Consider the following 17,779-nt stretch of genomic DNA (forward strand, 5'->3'; position numbering starts at 1 on the left):
TTATTATTTTTTTCTATAGCATTATAACTGATGGACAGTTTATTATAAAATAGATATTATCAGCATAAATTTATTTATAAAAATTAAGAATTTGATAAAAATTTAAAGAACAAAATATAATATTTTGTAAAGAATAAAAATAATATTTCATTTTAATAGGGTTGGATAGTAGGTTGGTAATGGTTTGGATATTTGCCGACCTACTTTTAGAAAAGTGCTTTCAAAAGTGTAGACCAAAAAAAGGAATATTAAAGCAACTTTTAACAAATAATGATAGGAGAAATGCCCAATTAAATCAACACATTTAATTTCGCAAGGAGAATGCTCAAATTTATCAAGCCATCAGGAATACCTGCATACTTAGAAATTATTTTGTGCAGTGATCAGATGCAAAATTTCATTTATAGACTAACCAGAATGCCCAACATCAGCAGTACTGAGCAATATCGAGTCATGATACTAAGCACATGGATGATGTGATACATTTTGATTAATCTCTATACGAGGTTCGGCATCCACACATAATAATTAATCTGCAGATATCATTTCTGTGATGGCATGCACGATAGGACAGCAAAAGAACAAAATAAGAATTTGAGATGTATAAGAAAATTTGAACTCGAAGTCTCGAAGGGTACAACAAACATCACTAGCACAGAAAGTTGTTATAAATTTAATGAATAAAACCATGTAGACTTGACGCAGTTGCTGCTGATTTTCAATAACTTACCATCTATTTCATTGCACACCATGTCAAGATGAGATGGGCACAGGCAAACAATGGCGTATTTGCATTTATAATGAAGAATAAATATCACATAATACAAGAAGCAATAAAATCAAATGTTCCTCCTCATTTCTCTTTCCCTCTTCTTATTGCAACAGAAAAAAACAAAGTTATTGACAAGATAAAAAGACTTTCTTTACTTTTTTTTAAACCCACAGAAGCAGGCAACGGTGCGATGGACTTTGTCATGACTGTGATCGCTGCTGAACATTTGTGTGCCCTAAAAATGCCGTCATATCAACTGAAGCTATCTATCTACACGACCTGAAAATCCTCTTATGTAGAATGATTTTTATAATATAATTATATTGCAAGTGATGTCAATATTGTAATCTGGGATAAGGAGATAGAAATGAATTGGTTCCTTGAGAATAATTTAATGGACTGCAAGCTGATGGTAGTTGGTATAGTCGATTCCACTCAGACGTATACAGGACAGCAGGTGTTCTGGCAGTTCTTCAGGTTTGTTCCCCTGATGATTCATAATCAAAATGGATAAGTGAATGTCTTTTAACCTACGACTTGGATGATTAATAGTGTCTACTGAATATTTTACCTGAATTGTTAAGCCCACATCCAACACGCACAACTTCAATCTATCAAAGAATGTTTCAAATCCTTTCCTTGAGATGTAACCGAACCGATGCATATCCAAGTCAATTTCAAGGTAATTTTCTCCCTGTGAGGAAGGAATAGATGTTTAGTGTCAAACACATACGATCAGTTAGAAAATAGGAAAAAAATTCAAATTTGAACTCAGTTCATTAGCTTTAGCATGAAGTTTACAATCAATTGTAAACTTAACATCTAATATCAATCATTCTCAGGCGGATATCAAAGAACTATCGTGTCATATAAATAAATAAATAATAATAAAATATGGTACCAAATAAAAAATAAAAAATAGCATCAACCAATAAATTATTGTAGGGGGAGACACAAATCATAGCATGGTTGCAAACAAAACCAAGACCGAATTTCATGTAAGTCAAATTTGAGACAAAAAAAGGAGATGCACTAAATCAAAACCCTAAACAAATGGAGAAGTCATGAGACAATATCCAAAGCAAGGTGAAAAGGGCAGATTTCATCAAACTCCCTTGGAGATCAGCATGAAAAGGACCAAGAAAACACACTTACCCAAACTCAAATACACCAATCTCAATGCAAAATAAAAACCAAAACTCCTTCAAAATAAATAAATGAAGAAAGTTTAACAAAAAAACAGAAATAACCCAATTGAAAGTTCCTCAAAAGGGTACCTTTCCGCATGTCCGTGAAATCGTAGAAAATTTTCCAAGTCAAACGCACTTTCTGCGCTTCAAGATAGTATGCAATTGCAAAACAAAAAATCTTCTGCGTTTCTTTCCTCTTTCTCTCCCGTTTTAACTCAAAACCTCTCTCAAAAACCCAAAATTAGCCTAAAAGCCTTAAAATTTCACTCCCCTACCCTGTTATTAGAATAGGAATTGGCCATTGGATTCAGTCTCTCCTCGCAAAATGTTTGCATGATGTCCCATGCATTTATATGGCAGCTAAAAGAACCATATTTATAGGAATTTATGGAAGTAGGATTCAAAATGAAACCCATTTTCAGATAAAAGAATTTGCAACAAATTATGAAGTAATTAAAATAAATTTAGATTTATCCTAAAGCCTCTTAATTTTATATATGTGCCATAACTTAACAAAATTATTGAGCCGAAACCCAAAATTTATCAACCTTGTTAACAAAATTCCAAAAATAAAAATAAAAAACTGTTTTCAATATATGTGCGTCCAAAGAATGATATTCTAGATTTGTATTTACGTAAGAATAGCAAATGCATCAACAAACTTGATTTTCCATTATATTACGAAAAGGAGAACCTAGTAGGAAATTCTGCCGTTCGTGCATTAAGCTCTACTGTACAGGTTCGGGCTTATTCAAAATCCCAACAAACAAAAATATCTTGTGTTCTCTAGTTCCTAGAACTTAATGGAGATGCAATCATTTGTTGCCTAACTAGCCTCTCAAATCAATTTGTGAATCGATGCAGTCAGGCAATTTCACAAGACAAAATATTATGCTCTTAATATTCAGAAATTACTCAGCTAACAAACTTAAAATGTTAAAAGAGAAATAATACATGACTTCTTTTAGTAAACTTACCAAGTAAAAGTCATGCTGAGGCCGAGAAAGGACTGGCTTCTCATTATATGCATTCATAAGCTTTCTTTCTGCTGCACTCAGTGGAAGATCCTCAACATTGGCTACTCGACCAAGTATTTTCAACCTTTCACGAAATGGAGCAATTGTATCCATAGGGAAGCCTTTGACCTTTTCCACTTCATCGTCAATTAACTTCTACATTTTTACAGATAGATAAAAAAGTGTTAAAGATAAGTGATAAATACACCCAATGACAAACATCTGCAATAGACTTGGTATCAATTGTAGAATGGAGCACACTTCATGGCAAAACATAAATAAAGAAATACCAATCATACAGCAATACTATTTTAGCATATTTTAATACCTTACTGATAATACCACAAGCTGGCAAAAGGCGAGGCATGCTTTATGGGTGCATTTAATTTTAAAAAAAACCAAATATCTAGGGAAAGTGATATGAAATGCTTCTAGAAATAAGAGAAACTCTTGACTGAAATTGAATTTTAGCGAGCACAAAACAGCGAATAAAAAAGATCCAAGTAGAATCTCACAAGAGAAACTTTTTAATCGATGATAAGAAGAAAAAACAAACAAGATATAATGGATCTTCGATTGGAGAGAAAGATAAAGCTCTCCCAAACCCTAGCCGCCCACTAGAGTCCCTTTCTCTGCTTAGGAAAATTCAATACAATAAAAAAATATATAACCCTAACCCTAGGGAAAAACCAACTACTTAAAGCATGCAATAAAATGCAAAATACCAAAACAACCCTCCTAATTTCAAAATCTCTCCTTGCCATCCCCTCTCTTTGTGTTATGCTGTGGAACCCACCCCAAGGGGGATGGACAGCTACTGGGGCGGAACAAGCGAACCAGGCTTCTGCTAGGACTAGAACAGAGTTAGTCCCTTCTAGACCTGATCGGTCCCTCCTGGACCGGTCTATCAGAAAGTTTTTAGCATATAGAGAGAGGATGCATGCCCATGAAATCATGTACAAGACATGCATACTCCATCTATATATAAAACTAGTCTAGCTGAATGATCCATAACTCAGGATTGACGAACTACAATTTACTGGGTGGACAGGGTTGCTAAATCCGAGAACGTTGGTGGTCAAACATTGAGCATCCTGCCCCTGAGAAATTGAAATTATAAATATTTTGCTCGTTAATGTCAGTCTTTCATTTTGTATGTTAACTTTGGGATTTAATGTCACTCTTTCTATAAAGTTTATATTAACCTTTTACACCCAATCGATTAAAAACCTGATTGCTCCAATTTTGGGGTAAACATTAGTTTATAATAACGATTCAAAACTACTCATGAAAAATGTAACCCGTAAATGCCCCCTACAAAAAATGCACCAGTAAACAATTTGCAGCACTGAATTGAGACGATTATCACAGTTCCCCAAAGTGATGACAGCTTAAATTAGCAAAACAATTGATAAATACAGTTGGGCGTTGTAAAATACCCCCGTGCAAGAACAGTAGTAAGCTGCAGAATCACATATCACAACTTACTCTAATGTGGTCCTGGAAGTAGGTTGGAAGTTCTTGGTACTTCTCAGAGAGCTTAAAATATAGGACAAAGCTTATTCCTTCCCCATCAGTTTCACTTTGAAAGATTGCCGCAGGATACAGTGGAATCTGAAAATGAAAAAGAAATCTGCCAATTCAATTAAACATGGGAACAGCTAGATGAAGAATATCAACAATGCATTTCACGGCTATAAGAAACATATAGTGGAGGAAAAAAAAAGGAGCGTCATTCTTAATGAATGAAAAAGATGTGCAAACAAGTACTAGTAATAAAAAAAATGCACACTAGAGTTTCGATCTCATATCACACTCAACAATAATAAATCAATAGTATTAATAAAGCTACCCCCCTAAGCGTTGGGTAGCCGGAGAACGATGAGGGTGATAATAAGAAGTTTCACTAGAGAGTCAAAATGCATCCAGTCCAGTACAAGATCATCAAAAGAAGCCAAATACTTAAAAATAAACTCTGGAAAAGAAGTAATAGAAATCTGCATGTAGATCATTTCTAGAGAAAGAAATTACCTGGACGTTGACTACAAGGATAGGTGGTAACTTGCCAGATGGATTGACATTGGGAAGCTCCACAAAGCGGCTAATGTGACTTATTTTTTGTTGAGACAAGAAGACATCAACACCAAATGGATAATATGCTGCAAAGTTCGGGGCAAAATCTTTCCTTTTATCCCTGTCAAGAAAATATGCTCAGTAATTATGAATATAGAAGCAGCTTAAGAAATCAAATAATCAATCAAGCAGTGCAACTTTAGCAGCACCTTAAATAATTTTTTCCACGAACCCTAAATGTATTAGGGTCAATTTGTGACCAGCAATCAAACATTTTCTTCTCCAGCGGGCAGAATGGAACCTGACAGCCTGCCAGTGGTCTTTCAAGGAAAGGCTTCGTAAAAGCTGAAATAGGAATGAAGACAAAAAATTACAAAACAGAAAGTTAACCGAAGACTCAATTAAAATCTGCAGACGTAAATTGATAAAGGGTAAATATTTGAAAGACCGATGCTTTAGGAATAGGTTACTAATGCAAGGTATTGCTTCAAGACAGAACAATATGTGAACAAAGTAAATTATAACACATTGAGCACAGCCTGCAGGGTATATTCTGGTGAATTTTGATGGAGCTTCTTCAAACAATGCAGAACGAGACTAGAAAAAAAAGGCTGACAGTTTCTATCACATGTGCATAAATTTATATCATATGATCAACATCTCGAAGATAATAATGCGAGTATATATAATCAAATTTAAGATAATTAGTACATATGCCTTCATACATAATGACAACCTGTAGTTTAAGCCACTAGGTTCAAATATTTTGTGGATATGATCACATTTTTTTTTTAGAAAATCAATTTTACAGATTGCCACTTCAATCAATACTCCAGAATGTCAATTCACCTAGTTAGTTAACTTATGTTGCATCCCTAAAAAAAAAAAAAGAGGATGCTATTTTGTCATATTTAAGCTAGGTTCATAACCCCAGTAAAGAATAGGACCTACTTCTTTAAAGCATCTATAGATCCCAGCAGATGCTCGACATTTTTGGGGTTGCTGATTAAGCTTAGATAACAACTCTGAGTAATAATAATAATAATAATAATAATGGATATGGTGAAGTGTCTAATGTTTTGATCGAAGTAAATAATGAAGTACACCAAATGCATGTAATTTTACTGGGAAATTCAATTCACTTATCAGAATTATCATTTTATTCCTTGAGGAAAGGATGCTGAGAAGATCAAAAATACACGAGACAAAGTGGGACAAGAAAATTGTCTGCCAATAAGATATTCTCTAGCATTGCCTGCCCCGTTTTTAAGAACCACTAGTGATGCATACAGGCATTTCAGCCTGCCTCACTCGCTGCTCCTAGAAAATTTGTTTTCCTATGCAACTTCATAGAAAGACTTCCACAAACAGAAACTACTCTATGAGGCTCAAATCTTCGTTTAGATACTTAAGGAAAACCATCATCTCTTTCTACCATAATACTGCATGATTGCTTGAAGATGCTTCTTAGTGTTTACAGCCCTTTGTAAGTCTCAGTGCAGAACACATGAAGGAGAAGTTATTATAACTCTAGGCTGCATTGTGTAAGTTCCAATGGATCACCTTTTTTTAACTGTTGCGATAAGTAATTTCAGACTTAATAGTATAAGTTTATTTACGCGTGCTATTGCTAATAAAGTTCTTCTTTAGATTTGGTATGATCATTTCATGATTGCATAGTTTATTTATCACTTCATAACAATGCAGACCTACCAAATTGTTTATCAATTCCTTTGAAACATTAAACATCAACATATTGCAAGCATTTAAATTTATTATATATTTGCCGCATATTGGAAATCTACATAATTAATAAGACAATATAACTAAATTGAATAAGATACTATCCTGTGATTTGCATAAGCAGTGTCAATGGTATTATGTTACGACAGAGATGAGTTCATGTGCGTAGACCAAAGGGTACACCCTCTAAGTTCTGAATGGATGAGTTTATTATTGGAGCCAACCGACTCACATTGGAAGAGGCCAATTCTCTGGAGATGACAACCTCCCCATCAGTGACTTCAGAAAGACAAACCTATTACTCCTTGTTACACATTTTCATACAGTTTGATCGTAATATTATATTGATGGCACGTTGTTGTTATTGTTGAATCAGTGCTTAGCCTTTTTTATGATGCCTCCCATTACAGCTGATGCTCTCTTGATGGGTTCCCTGTGTTGTATATACACTTCCTCAAGCAAATAGACTTCCCTTGCAAATATGCACACGTCCCTTGTGCATGTAGTTTTACTTATATAAGTTTGATTATCTATTCAGTTTAGTACTCACCCCTTCATATTATTATTTTTATCTTAATTTAGGGTACCATGGAAGGTTATTCAAGAATTTGAGAGTGCTCCATTTACTAGCGGTCCAACAAAATTTTTTATTGTTGATTATATGGTGAGCTTATGTAGTGCTTAATAATGTTTCTCAATTGACATGTATTCATTTTATACCCCAGAATGATAGTAATTGCCAGTTTTTCATTTGTTTTGGTGGATAAAATGCGTTTTTGTCAAGTATTTCAGCCACTCTGATGTGATTTCAGTGGATATACCTGTATATTGCAATTGTAAGGGTCAAGCAGATTGTAAATAGGAAAAATGGTCCTGTATCGTTTCTATGCTGAAAAAATTAGCAGGGCTGGTTTAGCAGAGCATGACTGAAAGATCAATTTGATTGGATCCTGATTCCTAAAATACTGCCGTCCCAAGAACTCGCCCTGTCTAATATGAAATAGGTAAAGCTATCCAAATATCTACAATCAGCAAAATTATTATTCTTTTCTACTAATTGCTTTTGCATGCTCTTCCAATGCATGTTTTCTTGATAACTCACGCTTGATGTTGAATATAAGATGTTCCAAAAAATCAAGAGAGTAAGAAAAAGAGAGAATTACAGAATAGTAAACTAACAAAGATTTACTGTGATGACATCCAAAACTACAGTGACCAAAGCATGTTTAGATTCATTCATATTACTTGATTTTTTTTTCCTTTCAGTAAACAGATTTTGAGTATAAAAAATTTCATTTTTTCTTTTGTTTTATTTTGTCAGAAACATAAAGCTCTACTCCAAACATTAAAGCACTTAATAAGTGATTTCACATATTTCAAAAAAAAGATCAATCTTGTGAATTAGGAAATATGTAGTGGAACCACACTTTATTTCAAGTGAAAACAAATAAACACCAAAAGAGAACAAAACAAATGGATGACAGAATAAAATAACACTTCCACGTACCTCTAAAATACGATTAGAAACCCACTTAGTACATCACAGAAGATTTATTAGTAAAATGATATCTCTAAAATTTAAAATTATACTTCTTAAAACATAAGCCAGAATAAACCATTAAATCTGGCAAAAGCCAAATAAACTATAAGATTCAAGGAAACAACTTGAATGCCCTTATAGTATTACTCCAGTAAAGTATTCATGTAAATACAGTTAAAACAAACTCTACCAACTGTTCTAGAATATAACTGGAAAGTATATAATTAGACATAATATATGGCGGTGAACATAATTTCCTCTCATAGAATAGCACAATAAGCAAACATTAACAAGTATGAGCTTTTGGTATGCGTTACATGATGTTTAAGGAATAGTTAAACAAATTAAATATTTTTTGTATTGTTGTAAAGTATTCAAGAAATTATGGATAAAACAAATTCCACTTACTGTTTTAGAATATGATTAGAAAATTTATATAATAAGATAAATAGTTCATTGCGGTGAAGACTAAAGATATTTCCTCACAAAGGATAGCACAAGCAAGCATGAATGTGTTTTTGGTGTGTGCTAGCTGGCGTTTGCGGAATAGATAAAAACTTTTTAAGCTCTCCAATTCTTGTCTTTCATGAATTCTAATATTTATATGGCATCCATTCCATTTATTGATTCATTTACCAATAGAAAATCAAAGACAGTTTTTTTTTTATTCTTCACGGTCAGGAATAGATAAAAATTCCTTCAAATTTTTAAACAGTTTAATTGGTGATTTTCAAGGTTTAAAAGCATAGAAACCTTGTGAATTATGAAATAAGCAGTGTAACCAAACAATTTTACTTTTGAAGAAATAAAACAAGCACAAAATGAGAACAAATAAGGAGATGAGACAATATAAATAAAAACACTCAATACCCTTTTAAAATGATATTAGATATCAAAAATAGTTAGTACAAAATAATTATTGCTAAAAATGGTATTAATGAAATCTAAAATTATTAATTTTGAAAAAAAAAAGCAAGAATAAACTATTGAAGCCGACAATCATAAAATGATTATAAGGTTCAAGGTTGCAAACTGACAGTGGCCGATTGTATCTTTACAGTAAATTATTCTAGTTATGGTTAAAATAAAAGCTAATTACTTCTTTGATTAATATGATTTTAAAAAAGTATATAATAAAATGAAAGTGCATCAATGAACTTAATTTCCTTGCAAATAATTATGCGCTGAGCAAACATGTAAAACTCCAGGTGTATGCTATATGGTGTTCTAATAATAGTTACGTAATTTAAATGATCTCAGGAAAAAGAAGGAAGAACTCACATGCAGATGCAGAAGGATGCCCATCCCCAGACTTACGCTTGAAGGAGAGCTTCAGTGTTGCCTTTTTGGCCGAGTTTGGTGGACTAGAACTAATCGATTTTCTCTTTTCAAGAGTTGGTAGAGTGGTGACAAGGAAGGGCAAGCAATTATTATGTAACATGCCACAATTATCCAAAATTCCTTCTCCTCCATCCCTATGAGAAGCTTCATCCACAGAGAGGCTAGATACATCACCATGACTAACAAAACTTTTCAAACTAGTCACAGGGACAACAGGTTGAACTTTGCCGCTATGCTCTGAATTTCCTACGAAAGATTCCCCTGAAATCAGGCTCTTCTGATGATGACCAAGGACAGGCACCACAAAATTAAAATTTCCATCTCCATGCTGAGCATCTTTGGAAGGTGGAAAACCTGAAACTGCCTCTTCCAATCCACTAAAAGAGAAATCATCTGCAAATAAGAAAACGAAATCATCTGTCCCTAAGGTTAAATAGCACATATCTACAACAAGAGAACTAGTAACTACGTTCTCAAAATTTCATGCAAAAATCATCGTATTACTTCACCTTCCTGAACGCTCTGAAAATCATCGTCACAGTCTGACTCTATGACAGTAATCGAGTCAAACCATATATCCTCTACGCTTCCTGGCAGAGTCATAATTATTCCAATAAAGATTCAAGCAAACCTAAAAATAGTTGAAACCTAAAAAAACCACAAAGTCCAACTAAACACAGCATTCATAGAAAGACTAATAAAGAAAGAACTCTAAAATCCATAGATACCAAACTGTCAACTGAAACACATGGACCAGGAGATCGTCTCATAAACTATGTCATAATAACTCACACCACCATGAATTCAAGAACAGAGAAATCCACTCGATCACAAAAACCTTCGCTAAATACAGACACAGAAATGCCTAAAATCACAAACACGAAGCAGTTCCGTAACGCAACTTAGGAGCAGATTAATCCGCTTACTTCTCTTGGAATCCAAGAGCTACAACTAACATGAACAAGATCAGAACACCAACATCATCACAAGATTAATTCGGCAGAATGAACCACCAAAATTAACGCAATCGACGCGGAATAAGCAACAAAAAAGCATGTCAATGCACCAACCAAAATGATTGAATTCTCCGAAATCATCCAGATCGGTCAAGCGTCTCCCATTCTTCCAAAAAACTGATGAAAAAAAAACCCATGAAGAGAGGAACAAACACGGCGCCGAACCTTGGATAGTGGGACTAGCATAGCAAAGTCGATTATGTCCGTCCACGAGGGTTCCTTCAACCTCCAACTCCTGGATCGTCTCCATGGACTTAACCCTTCTCCGTATAACCCGCCGCCTACGATGCCGACGTTGCCCATCCGCCGCCGGCCGGCGTCGGCCTCCAACGCAGCCCTCCGGCCTCGAAACGCAAGATCCCATCTACCGAATGGAAGCTGAGATGGGAGAGCAAACTAGAAAAGTCGTTCTAATCCACTTTCAACAATCCCCCGCTTTCCGCTCAGAAAAGGAGAGAGAGAGAGGGTCGACAGCCAGTCCACGGGGCCCTGGCCTATTATACCCACCGCAACTAGACATATGCCACGTGGCGAGTTCAGAAGATCGCGTTGATTTAGCACTTGAGTTGAATTATAGTTATACTTCAAATTTGGTCTTTTTATCATTTGAGATAAATTTATACAAATTCTAAAATTAAAAATTTTTATTAATTTTTATCAAATTTAAACTAAAATAAAATCTTAATTCAGACTTATTAATTATATATAAAATAGTAATATTTTAAATAAATTATCACATCATTATTAATTAATATTTTAATACTTTCTCATCAAAATTAATAAAAACTAGAAACATTTCTTTAAACATTTTATAATTAATAAAATTAAAATTTATTTCTTTATATTATGCATTTATTTTATATTTTAATTCTAAAATAGTATTAAATAATAACATTATATTTTTAATATCTTTATCTAATTATTTACATTATTTTCATCATATTCATAATTAAAACACATAAAATATAAAAAAAAAACAGTGTAACAATATAAATAATTTGTGAAAAAAAAACATTAAATTATTATTAAATAAATATTTTCATAGTGCTCTTACTAAAAAAGTTACTATTCAAATACATTTATTTATATAAAATTAAAAAAAAAAATCAAAGTACTCTCCAGATTATTCATGTATAGTAAATTTAATCGCAGAATATCACGTTGACCCTCAGGATATAAAATTGATTCAAAATAGATCCTCTATTGAAATTGTAACATATAATTGATCAAAATTTAGTATCTCGACAGTATAAAATTGATCTGAATTTAGTTAAAAAATGTATCATTTTTTATTAATTTTGTACAATTGAGGGATTAAGGTTTCGTTTGAACGGCTTTCTTATTTCTTCTTAAAAAAATTTTTACTGCAAAAATTAAAAATTTTATACTAAAAAATTATTTTAAGAAGCAATAAGAAAGTCGTCCCAAATAAAGTCTAAATTAAAGTAATAATATATTCTATGACTAAAATTAAATTTTTGTACTAAAATTTTTCTTTAAAAAATACTAATAAAGTCATCTTAAAGAAATCTAAATTTGAGCAATATTATATTTTGAGATTAAAATTATAATGTATAAATAATCAGTGTGATATTTTATAAAAATAATAATAAATAAACAAATATCTTACTATGGAAATAGGCACTGCGGTGGGAGAAGCAGAACGCGTGGGAGAATCGCTTGGTTGATGCCTGCAGGATTCCTAGGAGGGAAAAAAATTCGATTATTGCGGCCGTTCGTTTTTTGGTTAGGATTTTTCGCCGTACAGCGGTGGGAAAATCGTAGCGAGGCCGCCGTATGATTTTCGCATTTTTTTATAATTATATATTAATTGAATCCAAAATAAGTTGGTTGAGCATTTGTTGTAGATGATTGATGGTATTTAAAAGTACTTTCTATGAAGAGCTGATCACGATTTTATATACAAAATGATAGAAACTAGCAAATAATTATAGTATTATTATGGTTGCATTTAATAAGCAGGCATATTGAAACTTTTAATGTTGGTCTTTGATATACATAAAATAATAAATAGGCATGATGAAAAATTTAATGTTTGTCTCTGATATAAATGCTTTATAATTTTTTTTTTTCAAAGGTATACCACGGAACTTAAACTAATCATATGATAATAAATATCGCGATGAAGTTTAAAATCGATAACTAACATGAGAAAGATCACTTGATTTTCAAGACTTACATGAGAGTTTAGTTCTTTAAGCACTTTTTAACAAATTTCTCAGGAATCTAGCTATATCATCTCATCTTGAGATTGAGGTTGGCTTTGAGTGATAAGCTCATGATATATTCCCTGAAAATCAATAAAACTTGATTACAATTAATATTTTAGAGAGCTTTAACAATGTTATGAAGAGTGCATGCTACTTTTCAGGAGTTACATTGTAAAAGATTTTGGGGCACACAATGAAAAATTTGTTTTTCAATTGAGACAATGTTATAACAATAACAACAACAACAACAACAAGTAAAAGCCTTCATCCCACTATGTAGGTTCGGCTACATAAATCCTTTTTCTCCACTGTGACTTATTAAGAGTCAAATTCTCATCTACATCTAACAAAGAAATGTCATTTCTAATATTTTCTAACCAAGTCTTTTTTTAAGTTTATATATACATTTCTTAACATAAGTCAAATCTAATACATCTACTTTTCTAATTGGGTCATCAGAAGAAGGCTGATGTTTTATGTGACCAAAACATCTAAGACGACTGATCTCTCTAATCATATCTTTCACTGGAGCTACTCCAACCTTTTCATATATATGCTCATTTCATATATTGTCATTAAGAGTAAAGCCACTCATCCACCTGAGCATCCTCATCACTGCAACACTCTAATATTATGCTTCTATTTTAATGACCAACATTCTGCACCATAAAGCATGACAGGTCTCACTACCATCTTATTGAATTTTTTCTTAAATTTGATAGAGAATTTTCTATCAAACAACAAGCAATGACACAATGTTACAATGAACACATAATTATTTTAGCAAAGAAAATTAAGAATGAATTGGAGAAACTTCTAAAGAGTGCAAAACTTGATTATCTATTGATTCTACCCTATTAGTCAATTTGAATTGCATAACTCTGATGGTGTTCTTAATGGTAGTTTTAATTTTTGAGAGAGAACATTTACATATAAAAAACTTGATGTTATGAATCACTCATATAAACTTTTGTTGGTTGCCTTTTGGGACTAAGGTGATAGTTATTGTAGCTTATATTCTAAGCTCTATATTCAATAAGAATTGTTAGCTGCATGAATTGAAAATATTTATTTAACAAGAAAAAGAGGACACATGAAATTCATGATAAAATCAAGCAAGTTATCATGTTACCCGCATCGGTGAAGCCTAAGGTGGCCGTCCAAGAAAAATAGATTAATCTTGTTCAAGCTATTTAATCACATTTTGTTGCATCTAACGAATTAAGATTATGTTCAAATATTGTTCAAATCATGAATTAACCTTGTTCAAACCTTATTCGAACCCACACCGCCTAATCCTTGTTCGAACTTTATTTGAAACCTTTGTGTATAGTTAGAATAAGATTTGAACATAATTAGAACAAATTTAAATTTTTTTCTTGAATATTGTTTCAATTGTGATCAAGTTTTACTCTTGAATTAATGTTTGTTATAATAGACTTTAAATGAGTAATTTATGATCAAAGTTGAGAGTATTTTTGTATGAACAAAACTTTTGTTTATATTTCTCGACGAAATAAAAAAAAATGAAATTGAGCTTTAAGATATAATATAAATAAATTTAATTGATATTAATGATAGAAATCCAATAGAATTTTTTTTTCTCTATAATTATTTTATAATTGTGTAAATTGAGGGTTAGACTTCATTTGGGACAACTTTCTCATAAAGTAGCTTCCTAAAAAGTTTCTTTCAAAAGCAGTAAGCAAGTTGTCTCAAACGAAGCCTTAGTTTTTGGGACAGCTTTCTTTCTATTTTGTTTTTCAAATCGCAGCCATAAATTTTATTTGATCATTAATTTTTTACAGTTTAAAAAAAAATTATACAAATAAATTAGTTTCTACAATAGCTTTTAAAAAATTACTTTATTTACAGAAGTATTATAAAGTAATAAAAAAATTATCTCAAACGAAGTCAGTGTTAAAATCAAAATGATTGATTATAGTATACTTTAGTGATTGACTCAAACCAATCTGATTCTTTATTTCTTAAAGCAAAGATTAGCACAAACAAAATAGTACTATGACAGTTCAACTAATCTTTGGTCATAATGGCCTTTTTCTCTAAATTACGCTTTCTATCCAGCATTATAACTAATACCACACGCTATATAAAACTTTATTTGCTTTCAAACAATTCATGATTTGCAAATCAACCTAAAAGATAAAATTTAAAATTAAATGGACTAAATTGAATTTTTTGGGAGCAGTTTAGTATCACTTCAGTATCGTTTTGATTTACAATTTTGAGTTAATTAATAAAAAGATTAAATGATTTCCGTGTTCGATTAATATTTACCAAAAATTATTAAATAACAAGTGAAATTATCATGTGATCTAAATAAAGGGGTGTAAGTGACTCGACTTGACTCACGAGTCCGCTTGAACTTGACTTGCTGACAAGCTTGATATTTAAGCTTTTCAATCCGCGAGCTCAAGCTTGAACTTGGATTATAGCTTCTTTATTGTATGAGCTATAATTTGAGCTTGATGAGGTTCTGGTTGTTAGCTTACGAGACTTCTTGATTCTTAATTCCTTTTTATTTATTTTTTACTTTTAATTTTTTTGTTTTTGTTTTTGGTTTTTCTTGATTCCTAATTCCTGATTATTCTCAGTTAATTAATTTAGGGCTTTAAATTAAAATATGTTTGAAATTTTTAAAAATAACTCCTCTTCTCCAAATCTCATTGGTCCATTTGCTTTCTCCCGATCTCTCGTCATGAATTGCTACTGGTTCCATTGATGCCTTTTATATTGAGCTCCCATCGCGAGTTGCATCGTCCTCGCTTCCCTTGTCGCAAGTCAACTACCATCAATGTCATCTCTAGCAAGCTCTCGTTGCGACGTCCATGCTTCTCCTATCAATTTTTGTCAATGCCATTGTGAAATCCCTCAAGAAAAAAACATGTTATAATGTTGAGGTGGCTTTTGGTGTACCAGTAGGAATTTCATTAGAAATTTCAAAATTAGTAGTACTTGCATAGTAGGAGCACTCTTAGGATATTTGATCTCCCGTAAAGTTACACCAATAAGATAAAATCGTAAAGCCGCTAGGTCAAAGCAAGTAATATCTCGATAGCCAAATTTTGGTCTATTACAACCATCTCCAACAATCCCCTATTGATGCCAACGAACTCCTGTCACGAGGATTTTGATATTTTGACTCAAACTCATGAGTCGTGCTCGAGCCTACTATTATTGATGTGAGTTGAGCTTGACTTTAATTAACCTCACAATATAAATTTGATATGAGCTCGAACTTGCAATTGAATAGGTCTGCCAAGCTCAAGTTAGTCCTATGAGTGTCAATAAAATTTGAATATTAGTGTCAATAAATAATCCTTTCTGATAATCTTAATCAAATATGAATATGACAAAAAAATTTTAGCTACCACTCAATCTTATGAGTTTCAATAAATAATCCTTTCCGATAACTTCAATCAAATCGAACTCAAAAAATTTGAATTAGATTTGATCCGATTAATTTGTAGGTTGAGTTGATCTAAAAATTCAAATTGACTTGATTATCATTAGAGTTAAATGAGTTGGATTCTAGTTAAATAGGCCATTTTTTAGTTAACGGATCGTTTTTAGGTTAAATGAGTCATGTTGATTTAAAAAAAAAAAATACTATTTATATAATAATAAGTCAAGTTGAAAAATAATATTTTTGACCCCAGGGTCAACTTCAAATCAGGTTGAATCCGACCTATCCACCTAAAATGACACCCCTACTCTATCTGAAATAAAATATTCTAATCATCATAAATATTATGTATTATGACCCCCTTAATTACATGAAAACTACAATAAGATCACTCTTTCTTCGCCTTAATGATTTCAAGAGGTCTGTGAACCATCATTATAATTAATAGTTATAAATAGATTGGCATTTGTTCTAATAAAACTTATTTGTATTCATTTAATATATACGGGGAAATTTCCCCCCCCCCCCCCCTAAATGTTAAAATACTATGGTCATTAGGCAAATTCCCCCAATATAATTAAATACATTGTGTAGATGTATTATTGTTAGAGAATGATGAACCAAATACAAAGAAAAATATTAAATCAAAATTTGTTTCGGGGGCGTTTCCCTAGAAAACTCTCGCAGGGGCGCTGCCCCTTGACTCTGCAACCTGACCGGGCAGGTCGAACCCCGCTAGGGGGCGCTGCCCCCTTAGACCCCCGACATATATGCGAACAGTTACTTATACGTTTGCCCCCCTGAAAATTATGGCTAGTTCCGCCCTTGCATCCGGCTGTCAACTGACATTGGATTTCCTCCCAATCACCGACTGACATTGAATTTTTGCCCGGCCACCGACCAAAGCCAGACTTCTACCCATCCAACGAGTAATGTCGAACTTCAATTTGATTACTGACTGACAAGAAACTTCTGCCCGGACACCGAACGTCACCAAACTTATAATTGATCTCCATTCGTCACTAGATTTCAACCTGATGGTTGACTATTGTAATCCAATTGTTCTCAATTTTGAGGACGAATCAATCATTTGTAATATATTCAAATATTAGTGGAATCATTTCAACCAGGTGTAGCCCCGTGATTTTTCCCTTTACGGGGGCTTCTACGTAAAAAATCTTCTATGAATTCCCTATTTGTGTGCTAGATATCCGTACAACGCTAAGATGAAAAACTCTAACTCTATCGCCTCATATATTCTAGCCCGCAACAAGGCTTAACTCTTATTTTGCTTAGCATATCCTCCCTTAGGAAACAATTTTAAACCAAGCACTCCCTTATTTTTTTTTCAACTTTTTTAAATCAAAATCAAATTATTATTGTACAAACTCTAATTTAAAAAAATTTATAGTTGAAATAAATATTTTGAT

General features: G+C 32.6%; 1 protein-coding gene across 1 annotated transcript; it reads right to left on the bottom strand.

Annotated features, from left to right (window-relative positions):
• Positions 1–766: 766 nt before the first annotated feature.
• LOC110102171 lies at positions 767–11,157 on the bottom strand. Its single transcript, XM_020830371.2, has 9 exons — positions 10,857–11,157; positions 10,185–10,265; positions 9,616–10,068; positions 5,261–5,396; positions 5,010–5,172; positions 4,467–4,592; positions 2,940–3,134; positions 1,344–1,466; positions 767–1,259 (listed from the first exon to the last, which is right to left on the bottom strand). The coding sequence occupies exons 1-9, from the start codon at positions 11,053–11,055 to the stop codon at positions 1,164–1,166; spliced, it is 1,572 nt and encodes a 523-aa protein (XP_020686030.1). The 5' UTR covers positions 11,056–11,157; the 3' UTR covers positions 767–1,163.
• Between the last annotated feature and the right edge of the window lie 6,622 nt (positions 11,158–17,779).

The sequence above is a fragment of the Dendrobium catenatum genome, unplaced genomic scaffold, assembly GCF_001605985.2.
Source record: "Dendrobium catenatum unplaced genomic scaffold, ASM160598v2 fragScaff_scaffold_114, whole genome shotgun sequence".
Taxonomy (NCBI): Eukaryota; Viridiplantae; Streptophyta; class Magnoliopsida; order Asparagales; family Orchidaceae; genus Dendrobium; species Dendrobium catenatum.